Here is a 12223-nt window from a genome sequence, read left to right as displayed (position 1 = left end):
CAACTGGTCTGTAGTCATTCAGTTCCTTGATGGAAGGCTTCTTTGGCACTGAGATGATGGTAGAACATTTGAAGCAGGAAGGAACATAGCACATCTCTAGTGATCTATTGAAGATTCGGGTGAAGATGGGGCAAATTGGTCAGCACAGACTTTTAAGCAAGAAGGAGTTATCTTGTCTGGCCCTGGTGCTTTTCCTGGCTTCTGTCTGTGTAATAGATCTTGCACTTTTTTTTCTGTGATCACCAGAGGTTGTGAGCTCAATGGATTGGGGCCAGTTGTAGGAGGCTTGGCTGTTGGTGTGTTTGAGATGTGGGTTGTGGAGATAGGTGGCTGTAGTTTCTTTTCAAATCTGCAGTATTCAGGTTAAGGTTAGGGACATTCAGGGTCCCTAACCTTAAGTAACTTTAGGTCACCTGCTAGTTGTTGATTTCCTTCTGCCTGGGAAGGAGGTTTGCTGAAGCCAGTGATGTTTTTAAGAGTTTTCCACATGTTCGCTGGTTCATTTGTTGAGAATTGATTCTTTAACTTTTCAGAGTTAGCTTCTTTTTGCTGCTCTCATCTCTTTTGTTAATATGTTTCTGGCCTGGTTGTATAGCATTCTGTCACATTTTCTGTAGGCTTCCTCTTTGGAACGACGTAGCTGCTTAAGTTTAGCTGTGAACCAAGGTTTATTGTTACTATATATTTGCAGGTTCCTTGTTGGTACACATAAGTCTTCGCAAAAGCTAACATATGATGTTACAGTATCTGTGAGCTCATCTAGCTCTACAGAGGCAAAGGAGACAAAGGAGTATTAAGTTTGTTTGCTATCTTGAGTTAATTATAAAAATACGATAAAAACAAATAAATACTTAATAGTATCAATACATTTCACTGTTTTGGAATTATTAAAATCCACATACACTATTAAGAAACTTCCTGAAAGATTAACAAGGATAGTGAAAGTGTTTAAAAGGAAAAGTAGAAACTGGATACCGATGCAACTTCTTTACCTTGCCAAACCTCAACTTTTTCTCATATTATGTTTTTACTGACAAGGAATGATTTGATTCTTTGCTATATTTGGAACAAATGCTTCACTAATTTGGACTGTGGTTGAAAAGCAATGAAGCATTAGCAACAATGAATATAAAACAATGTAAATTATTTGGGGGTTTGGAATTCTGATAAAATGTTCACCAGGTTTTTTGCCTTTTCCATGTAGTTCCATATTTCAAATGTAAGATCTCATTTGGTTTTATTTCATGGAACTAACAGGCTGTGAAAAAGCAGTTCCCATGCAATTAAAAGGATCACACTACAGCTACCACTCCTTTGGGGGAAATCAGCATAGCTATTACATTCTAAACCTCTCCCACCATTTTAATATATACATTCACAGATGGTTGGATAAACTTGGCATTTGGTTCCATCACAAAATCCAGAGTCTATCCAGAGTCTTTGTTTCTGATGGTAACTACTGCTTTAGCAAACTGGTAATGGAAAAATAATTTGGCAGTCAGTTATTCTGTAGAGCTCATTACCCATTAGGATATACCATGACATGTAACGACATGTGTAGATTCAAAACAGGATTAGACACATCCCTGCTGAATTAAAATTACTAATATTTACTAATATTTCAACAAAAATATGTTTGGAAAAATCCTATATGTCTCTTCACAGTCAGATTCATGTTACGCTTGAATAACATGATGGGTTTTTTTTGTGGTGGTGGGGAAGATAAATCAATGACTAAAACATTGTTTTCCAATTATGAGAACTGGAAAATAGAAGCTGGATCCAAATTAAATCATTCAGAAAAGACATACTGAAATCAATGGGACTTCAGTTCACCATGATTTCAAAAGTCAATTTAAATATGACTAAATCCAGTTCTATTTCTCTTTATTTTCAGTCAGTTGGTTATAGGATACGTATTTACAATAGAACCTCTGGTCATGAATACTTCTGACCACGACCAAACTGGGTGACAACCAAAAATTTTGGAAAATTTTTGCATCTGGTGGTGAACAAATACTTGGGTGGCAATCAAACACAACTGCAGCAATTTACCTTTCCGTGCTGATTTCCCCTTCTGCACCATTTTTTTTAATGTGCATGCACAGTCAGTCTCGCTTCCAGTTACAACCAAATTGGGTTGCAACTGAAGCCATGGAATAGATTATGGTTGTGACCGGAAGTTCTACTGTACCTGGAATAGGAAGAGTATGATTGAAATGCCAAAAGCAGTTGACACTATGAAACAACCTTACTTTCAATGTTCTGCTTTCTCTTTCTCTGTTGTGCATATGTCAACTCATAAAATATTTCTCTGGTCTTTTTAGAATTGCCAGCAGAAAGGGAGGGAGGAGCAGTGCAGCAGCTTGCAAAATCGAAACTGCATTCCATTAATGTTTTCAAAGATAGACCAAAGTTTCTGCTGCGCAAAATTCTAACTGGAGAGCATGATTTATGACTCTTAGCTATGGATGTGTCCCATTGGAGAATATGAATTATGATACACCCAGGGGGTGGGCGGGGAATCCAGGGTCAAGGGTGACAATGAATTATGTGTCTCACAGTCGGCTACACCCAGGCAATGCTGGCATGTTAACTCCCAATAAATCTTTTTTAAGTTTGGAAATTTGGCTCGAGACGCATGATTTAAATGGGGGTAACTGCCAGAATCCTGACAGCATATACTTTTGTGCCTGTCTGTATTTATCCATGAACAAGAACATGTATCTACCCATGAACAAGAATATACTGGTTGATTGTGTTATCTGACTTCTCTCTCTCCCAATTTTCTTTTCCCCAACCCATTTCCCTTCAGACACCTTAGACCACAAATCCGATCATTCTGGCTGGGACTGTTGGGTGTAGTCAAAATTGCTCCACACTGTTCAAGGTTACCTTCCCTTCTCAGATTCTTTTTTCTTTTTAAATTGTATCGTATATATTTGCATTTTACGGGCAACATGAAATATTTATTTATTAGATTTATTTGAAATTTGTTAATATTTATGTTAATACTGTATATGTTAAATAAGCACACTATTTGCACACTTTGCGATGAAAGTGATAACTGATTATGCATTTATCTTGATTATTGTGCTGTTTTTTCTGTTGTCTTTTTAGAACGTTTTATTGTATATAATATTTTTAACTGATCTCTGCAGAACCTATACCACTGATCCTGGGTGGTTTAGAAATGTAATAAACTATTATTGGAAATCATTATATTAATAAAAACAAAGAACACCACTTTTGGTTTTAGAAACAAGCAGCCTAGGATATAATTTCTTTTTATTTTTTTATTATATCTTGAAGATCTTAGTCCATTCCCTGTTTTGGTGACAACATTGTTATCTCGGCACAAATATGCAGATACAAAGATGAAGAGACAGCCTTATCCTTTCCTCTCTGATTTCCCTACTGCTTCTCCAATGTTCAGGGCTGAGTCCGGCCAGAAGTTGGTCCTGAAAAATTCCAAATAACTATTTGGGTAACCTGAGTTCAAATGTGAGCAGAAATAAAGGGCATTTTATAAAGTTGCCTGGCAACTACAGATAAAGTCCTCATGTCAGTTGTAGGTCAAAATTGGTAGATTATGAAGACTTGTATAACGATTCAGCGTCTTGGAACAGTAGGAGAATCTGACAGAAAACTGCTCAGTGAATCCCTCTCACACAGGGCTGACATCTGGTGCAAATATTTTGCTTGTCTTCAGGGCATTTTGACTCTCTGTGCATCTTAATTCAGTTTGTGTTCTTAAAATGTCCTCAGTTATATCAGACGGAACCTTGTAAAAGCAGGGGAATATTAAGGATATTATTCATAGAAATAAGGTTGCTGTAATTATTTCCCATAACCCTAAAAGTTCATATGATGCATCCATTTTAAAAAGATGAAGCAGATGTGTGAGATAGCTAGCTAACTATGAAAGCAATGGGAACACATTAATGCAGCACATGTGACAAGCAGGCACTTCCTTCATGCGCCTATCTAGTATTGATTAGCTGTTTTCTTTCATTAAGCAGTTGAGAAACACATGAAGAGTTACTTCTTAGCAAAGAGCTGCTTTGCCCCAGAGGTAAACTTGGAAGTGTACTTAGGTCTCTTGATAATAATATTTCCTAATCAAATTTTCAAACAATTTGCAGGATTTTTTGGAGCAAATGATTTGACCCTTTGCTTCCAATACAATTTGATGTTTCTGAAATAAACTATATGAAAACTAGCCATATTGTTCTCTTAAATTTTAAGAGAACCGTAAAGAAAATCCACAATATGAAGTTAAAGGCACTAATACTATAGGGAAGAGTTGGATTTTTATTGTGTTCTGCTTTTTCCAGTATAAACTACAGTATGTTTGTATCTGCGTGCATAAAAATGAATTCCACAGAGACGTAAAGCCTAAATAAAACAAGAATTTTTCTGATGCATGATTTCTGCCAGCCATGACTGTTGTTTTGTTTATGCAATAAAACGGAAGTCATAATCAAATCACAGATTAATTGTCCCTTTTGTTCAGCCATCCTCTTTTCTTCATTCTATTTTAAAATGGGTTGCTACTAATTCCACAACAAATATGCCAAATTTTTAAACTTGCAACTGCACTTGGTCTTGTTTTGTCCTACAGTAGGTTGAAAGATGAATAAATGTTTAAGTGGTGTTGTAGTGAGACATAGCTTCACCTATTAAAATCTGTAGATGCAATACTTAAACATGAGAGGAAGTTTTTATTATTTTCAATTTGCAACCCTATGCCAACAATAACTAGAGAAAAATGATGCTTTACAAATGAAAAGCAATGATGAGTATTCAAATCACTTTTTGACTCCTGACAATAGTTTGGATTAGCCCCTGCAGTTTTCTTGGCATTTTTAGATGTTTGCACTGCTTACTTCCTAGGGCTGAGAGTATGACTTGACCAAGGTAACCGAGCTAGTTTCATGGCCAAAGTTGGATTAGAACTCATGATTTATAGTTTGGTACCTTAACCACTATCCCAAACTGCTTCTTGAAAGCAGTGGTGAAATTTTATATGAATCTCCAATGCTAATGAAGTAGTGAATATCTGAGCACCAGACATTAATTTGTGTTAGTTTTTAAATAATAGTATATGTAGATTGCAGCTTGTATCAAAACTGCAGAAATTGTATACAGCAAGCACATCTTGCAAAGATCTATCTATCCATTGCTCCATCCTTAAATATGTACTCCCTAAATAATGCAATTTATTTATTTAAGACGTTGATATGGCTTCCAAACTCAAACACTGGGACTCTGAGAAGTTTACGATAAATGCAAATTAAGCAAAATGTTCAGTTAAAATGAAAACAAATCCATGGTAGACAATCAGGAGCTTGCAACTGTTATCTTCCTCCAGGCAGGAATGCCAATATCTGAGCTCCAGCAACTGAGGAGAAAATCAGATTTTTAATGCCTTTCTAAAGGCCAATTTGGACAAAGGTATATTTAATCCAGACAAAGATTTATTTAATCAAAATAATTCAAGGTCACACATTTTTCCAAGGTTCATCATTGAAAAATTGTGTTGTCTTTAGGAATTGTTTTAAAAGCATTCTTAATTTATATTTCCATTCTAGGGTATTGATCTTTGAAATGAAAAAACAAAACAAAACAGAAGACAAGATAGTGCAATATGCTGTTCTATGCTCTCATAACTCATTAATCGATAAAACAGGGGTTTTGTCTGATTAGAATAATAAAAACATTTCTGGAAAAAAAATCTACTTCTGGGATTTTTTTCAACATCAATGGATAGCCTCAAGCCTCAGGGAATCTGGGATTCCCTGGTATTCTCCCAATAAAGGATAATCCTAGTCAAAATAAGCCAGGTGCTGCCATCTGTTGAGAGTATATATAAAATCTTCTCCATAAACAACCTTCATATGCCTGACTAAAGTGGGAGGCAACACGTTAACTTGCATAACTGGAAATGCATTCTACATGCGACCTCCACGTTTACAAACATGTGCATGTGTTAATGAACACACGTATTTGCACAGCCACCTAGACAAAAGTGCATTGCGTTATGCTTCTATGAAGATCTTTGTACCATCTGTACATTGTTAGCATAAACATCTTCACATGCTTCAAATTAATAAATTGCAACTTATACGATGTAACAACTAGATAAGAGAAGGGAAAGTGAGATGAAAGTCATGATTGTGAATTACAAAGGGACATATTATTTTTTCCCTGTCATGACATGCACCAAAATTTTAGGTAAACAGGAAGCTGATCAATCTGAGTTGTTTCATAATTTTATTAACTTAAATGGCTGATATTAGTGCAAGGAAGAAGCCTGATTGACAAATGTCTGTTACATCATTTTATGATTTTTCAGTGAAGTGAACCAATTATAGCAGAAGTGTTTGAAGAGAAAATACCGTAAACATAGTTTACCTAATTGAAGTATTACTAATCACCTTTGGCCCCATAATCACTGAAGCTGAACTATTTGGAGAAAGGCATTCTAGTGAATTCATTCTGCCTTCAAGATGAGTTGCTCATCGACATATCAAATTATATGGCTATGGGATACTGTAATCTTTGATAGGCACATTCAGAAATAAGTTCCCACTAAAGTGGAAGCAGCAAACTTTCAAATCAGGATCACCGGGAGGTACAGGCTGCAGATTATCTGCTCCCAATATGGAGAGTGGTACTGGTAGACCTTGACTTACAGCAGTTAACTTAGTGACCGTTCAAAGTTACAACGGCACTGAAAAAAGTGACTTATGAGCATTTTTCATTCTTATGGCCATTGCAGCTTCCCCATGGTCACGTGATCAAAATTCAGATGCTTGGCGGCTGGTTCATATTTATGACGGTTGCAGTGGCCCAGGCTCACGTGGTCATCTTTTGTGACCTTGGGAAAACCAGATTCATTTAACAACTGTGTTACTAAACAACTGCAGTGAGTCACTTAACAAATGTGACAAGATCGTAAAATGGGGTAAAGCTGACTCGTTTAGCGGCAAAAAGTTTGAGCTCCACTGTGGTCGTAAGTTGAGGATTACCTGTACTGAATATTGAGGAGCCAGCAACAGGCAAATGGGGTCCTGCTTAGCACAGAAACAGCATAGCAGCAGTGAGTTGAAGGGCTAAGTTGCATTGCAGAGAATATGGAAGGTGGCACCCATGGCCCCCTTGAGAGCGATGGAGATACTCAAGGAATGGATCCAGTCCATTAGTGAGAACACCTCAATAGAAAGAGTGCAAACACAAGGCATTCTGTTGACACAGTGGTTAGAATGCAGTACTGCAGGCTACTTCTGCTAAGTTTGATTCTGACCAGCTCAAGGTTGACTCAACCTTCCATCCTTCCGAGGTTGGTAAAATCAGGACCTCGATTATTAGGGGGGCAATATGCTGACTCTGTGTAAACCGCTTAGAAAGGGCTGGAAAGCACTGTGAAGCGGTATGGTAAGTCTTATGGCTATTGCTGTCCTCAGACACACCCCTATTTCAGCGAAGGAGAGGAGGCTGGGAACGGGGGACCCTGAGGAGAAAGGGAGCGGAGGAACTTTCCCTCAGGTGAAGCTGGAGAAAGCGCGCGAGCAAAACAAAACCACACTCATTCACACACACGCCTCTCTCACCCCGCCCGACTGAGCAGCTGCTGACAGAATGCGCGCCAAAGGGGGCGCACACAGAGCCCGCGCCAAAGGTAAACAGAGCCGGGGAAACACGTGGCCGCTTCCGCTACTGCTGTTGGCGGTGGCCGCGCGTCTTCTCCGCTTGGCAAGTCCGCCGCCTCCCGGCCTCTCGGCTGTCTCTCTCAGTCGCCGAGCTTCAGGCGTTGCGGGAGCTACCGCCAAGCATTAAGAGGATTGTTAACAGTTGGGCACTATCCCAAGCCGCTTCCCGGTCCCCTTTTCCACCTCGCGAAGAGGTAGCGGTGAAAAGAGCGAAGAGCCTCCGGGCTTTACGGAATAAGCAGCCCTCCATCCTCCCCCAGGCGCTTTCCCGCCTTCCTCTTCTTCCTCCCCTCCTCAGCGAGCGACGGCACCGGCACCCTTCCCCCCCCCCTCTCCGCCTCCTTCCCTTCCGCAAGACCAGGCGGCGCGCAGGTGGCGGGAACGGAGCGAAGGGCTGAGTGGGGCTTCAGCTGGCGGGAACTGGCCGGGATTTGCCCAGGGCTGCCTACGAGCGCCCCACGGTCGGCTTTCCCCCCGCGCCGACCATGTTCCTCCGCCGCCGCTGTAGCGGCAGTCGCTCGCTGCCTCGTCTCTTATTGGTGCTGGGGGTTTCGGCCCTGGTGGCCGGGGCGGCCGCATCGTGCTCTTCCTCGCCACTCCGCGAGGATTCGGTGCAGGGGCTGGTCCGGCTCGCTTCCGTGGTGATCGAGGGCAAGGTCCTGGCTCACAGTGTGGCCGAACTAACGGCTGGCCGAAGAGGAGGAGAAGAAGAAACGACGCCGCTGGGGTCGCCGCTGTTGAGGCTGTCGGTGCAACCTGACGCTGCTGCCGCCACCACCGGCACCGCCACCACCATCATCCTCATCAGCAGCTCCTCCTCCTCCTCCTCAGGAACGATTCTCCCCTCCTCGCCGGCTCCCAGCCCCCAGCTCCCGCACCTCGGCAGCCCGAGCCTGGCGCCCGCCTCCGCCGTAGCTCGAGTGCGCGTGCACCAGGTGTGGCCGGCGAAAAGCGGCGGGCTGCGGAAGGACGCGCTGCTTTGGCTGCTGCTCGGCGAGCGGGGCTCCGCTTGCGGGAGCGCCTTGAAGGAAGAGGGTCGCTACGTCTTCTTCATGGAGCCCGTGGCGGCAGCTTCGGGCGGGAACAGCAGTGAGTCGTCGCCGCCGCCGCCGCCGCTGCTCTTCCGAGCGTCTTCCCCGCCCCTGGAGACGGGCAGGAATCTCAAGAAGGAGGTCAGCAGGGCGCTGTGTACCCGGGGATGTGGTAAGTCAGCGGGCGGCGGTTGGAAAAGAGACGGGGCGGGTGGAGAAACGAAGAGGTGGCCCGGGTCGTATACTGGGGTTGGGAGGTGAGTGAAGGAAAAGAAGAAGAAGAAAAAGAAGGGGAAAAAAAAACGAGGGGTGCGAAAGTCGTGCGGCCGGTTCCTTATTTTCTCCTCTCTCCTCTTTCACGCTCCCTTGGGTTTCTCTACGATTTGCACGGTGATGCTGGGGTCGTCGGCGTTTCAACGATTTCCCGAGTGGGTTTCGATGGCTGATTTCCCCCCACCCCACCCCAGAAGTTGAGTGACAAGGGTGGGAAACTTTGGGAAAGCTCTCGGAGCAACAAGCAGGCTTACACGCCTTCCTCTTTGGGGGCTTTGGAGGTTGTGAGAAAGAACGCGGCGGGGCTTTCGTCCTTGCCTGGCCGTTGCTGTGTTTTGAAAAGGTAGAGCTAGCTAGTTGGCGAAAGTCTTTCCAGGCCCTCAGGAGAAGAAGAGAAACTGCAGGGGGGACGGGGGGGGGGGGCTTCCCTTTTGCCTTACTCGAAAGGCCTCAGGTGTGCATTTTCCTCCTTTGGGGGAAAAAAAAAGAAGCATTTGAAAGCAGGACGGATTTGTTAGGTTTGAATGTTAGTAGGTTGATCACTGTTCGTCTTGGTATGTTTGATTGCTAACTTTAATGAGGTTGACAATTCCAGCCTCTGATAATTTTGCTTTATACTGTACTATATTGCCAGTTTATTATGTAGTTGTAGAAAGTACTTCCCTGGCTAATATTTGACATGTGACATTGTACAAATATTTTTTGCTTGATCCTTGACAGGGCCCGGTCATTATGTGAGAGCAACCTTAATGCCATTTGATTCCCCACCCCCAAATTTGCTTCCATCAACATGAACAAAATAAACTGCATTAAGCAATTTCTCATATGCCGATTCTGTTATTTCAGTGGCTGCAAAATGTTCAGTCTCTTCTTCCTACTCCTTTTCTAAATGCATCAGCATCGCCGTAAGTGATTGTGGGATGGCTTGCTTTAAGTTGGTTGTTTGTCAGTGGAGTGCCTAGTCATGTTTTATAACACCTGAAATTTAGTCTTGCCAGTGCTATTTAATGTTTGCATTGTAGGTGGGAGTAGATGTGTGGATAAAGGGCAGAGCAACAGAGGTGCTGAAGAATAATAATTCTCAGTCAAATTCAGAAACATTGTCTGTCTTTTTCATTTGATGTAATTTCTTATAGATTTTTATTGGTCTGAACTGGCATGTACTTTCAGTATTATTTATTTTGTTAATTAATTAGTTATAATGTGGGCTTCTTTATAGTGAAGGAATGGCAAATTGTCCTAGAATTACTGCAGAGGGGAGCTGTCCACACTAAATGGTGCTGATGTTGAGTGAGTGACCTGGGGATTCCCTAGAACTGCAGGATAGATGTCACTGTAAAACAAGGGAAATACTCTGTGGAGACCTGATTTATATTGGCTGATATAAAAGCTGAGCATTTCTCTGGAGGAGACTGATTTTCTCTGGTGATGCAGAAGGAAAGGGGCGGGGAGTGCTTTTTCTAGCCCCTGTAGTAATATGATAGATAAAATGATTTGGTTAGCTACAAAACAGAACCTGGTCATTAAAATCACATGTGATAAGCACAAAAAAGGAATTTCTGGAATACCAGAACCTTACTTTGTCAGTTCTTAATTATTGTTAGATATCTCATGAGATTTTTATTTAAAGATTCGATTTATTCTGTCTTTAACTAACTGATTTGGCGGCATTCTATAACAGTATCTTAAAATACAGTATAAAGTCTGGTCTCTAGGCACCATTAATTTACCATCATACTTAGACTACTTTAGGGGTGGCTGAATTGATATCATTACACACACACACACACACACACACACACACACACACACACACACACCATATACACATATACACATTCTCTGTCTCTCTAGGATGCAGTTATGGAGTCCCGTTAAAAGTAATAAAAGGAAAAATTCAAAGGAGAAATAGAAAACAATAAGCACACTTAAGTTAAACATAATGTGCACATCTGATATACATTATACACTTTTATAACATTATTACCAATTCTCAGAGAATGTGGATGTAAACTCTGTCTGAACAACTTGATATTTATAATTTATGCCTCATTGTTTCTTCACTGTTTCAATGTCTGCTGGTGGTACAGTAAGAAATTGAATGTTTATGTATTATTGTCAGTGCTATTTAGGTTTATACAAGACTTTTGCCTTCACTCTATTGAGATTACCTATTCCCAAGAACAAAGAGGAGAGGAACATAGCTGAGTAATCTACCTAACAATACTGCAGTTTTTATATTTGTAATGTTAGGATTGATAACTGATTACTGGATTTCAGAGGCAAGTTCATTAGAAACCTGTAAATACAAGTTCTGCTTTCTCAATAGAGGATTCTATGTCATTTCCTTCATCAATAACAAACTGATTTTTTCCAGCTTTTAGTAACTGCATTCTTAAAATAGAATCTGTTGACCTCTCAGTGCTCCAGACACTGCAGTGTAGCTCCAAACATTCCTAAAGGTGGTGTAAAACATACTTTATAACAATGTTAAGTAAATAAGGCATGACGCAAACATATGCTATTATCTGCTTTCACACTCATCTGCTCAATTAAGATGTCATGTTAAATCATGGTTTTATAAAGTTAATGTCTTGCTTCATACTATGGATAAATTGACAAACTATAGATTTTAACATTGATTATATACCTAGAATTAGATGCTATAACTGTATTTTCTAAACAGGAATTTTTTGGCAATGGCTGAAATCCTTATGACTTTGTTTAGAAACAACCAAATTAAGATATATTACATGCAAACCAGACTTCCATTTAAAGTAGTTTGGCAGTACAGTCTAGATTGATAAAATAACAGGGGCCATTTGTGCTGCCTATAAAACAATTACGCCTAGATAGAATATTGCTCAGTAAATAGAATATGGAAAGCAAACAACTCAAAATGTGGCTCCACTTGTACTTCGGAAAGCTCAGTTAGACTCTAAGCTATGGTTAGCTTGGATATTGGAATTCAGCCATTATATGATCAGCTGGTTCAGATTAGGATGCATTCAGTCTGTACTTAAACTGTAGTTTATTCAAAAGGATTAGCACTTCTCCACTGTTATACAGGCCAGTAAACTTGTGAAGTTTATCCGAATAGAAATAATATTTTTTGTCATTTTTAGAAGGTGAATTTTTATATCTTGAAACTAAATTTTTGACTTTACAGGTAGTCCTTGACTTACAACCATTCATTTAGTGACC

The 12223-nt window shown here is 40.8% G+C and overlaps 1 protein-coding gene across 1 annotated transcript in view; it reads left to right on the top strand.

Moving 5' to 3' along the window:
* Positions 1-7839: 7839 nt before the first annotated feature.
* LOC148127237 (uncharacterized) overlaps positions 7840-12223 on the top strand; it is a 116571-nt gene continuing 112187 nt past the window's right edge. Inside the window, exon 1 of the mRNA XM_087926432.1 lies at positions 7840-8918. Coding sequence (XP_087782558.1) covers positions 8201-8918 — 718 coding nt within the window. The 5' untranslated portion in view covers positions 7840-8200. The remainder of the gene's footprint in view (positions 8919-12223) is intronic.

The sequence above is a fragment of the Pseudonaja textilis genome, chromosome 2 (assembly GCF_049901715.1).
Source record: "Pseudonaja textilis isolate UNSWEBS1 chromosome 2, rPseTex1.2, whole genome shotgun sequence".
Lineage (NCBI taxonomy): Eukaryota > Metazoa > Chordata > Lepidosauria > Squamata > Elapidae > Pseudonaja > Pseudonaja textilis.
Note: the sequence above shows the minus strand (reverse complement) of the source record. Positions and strands in the feature narration are given on the sequence as shown.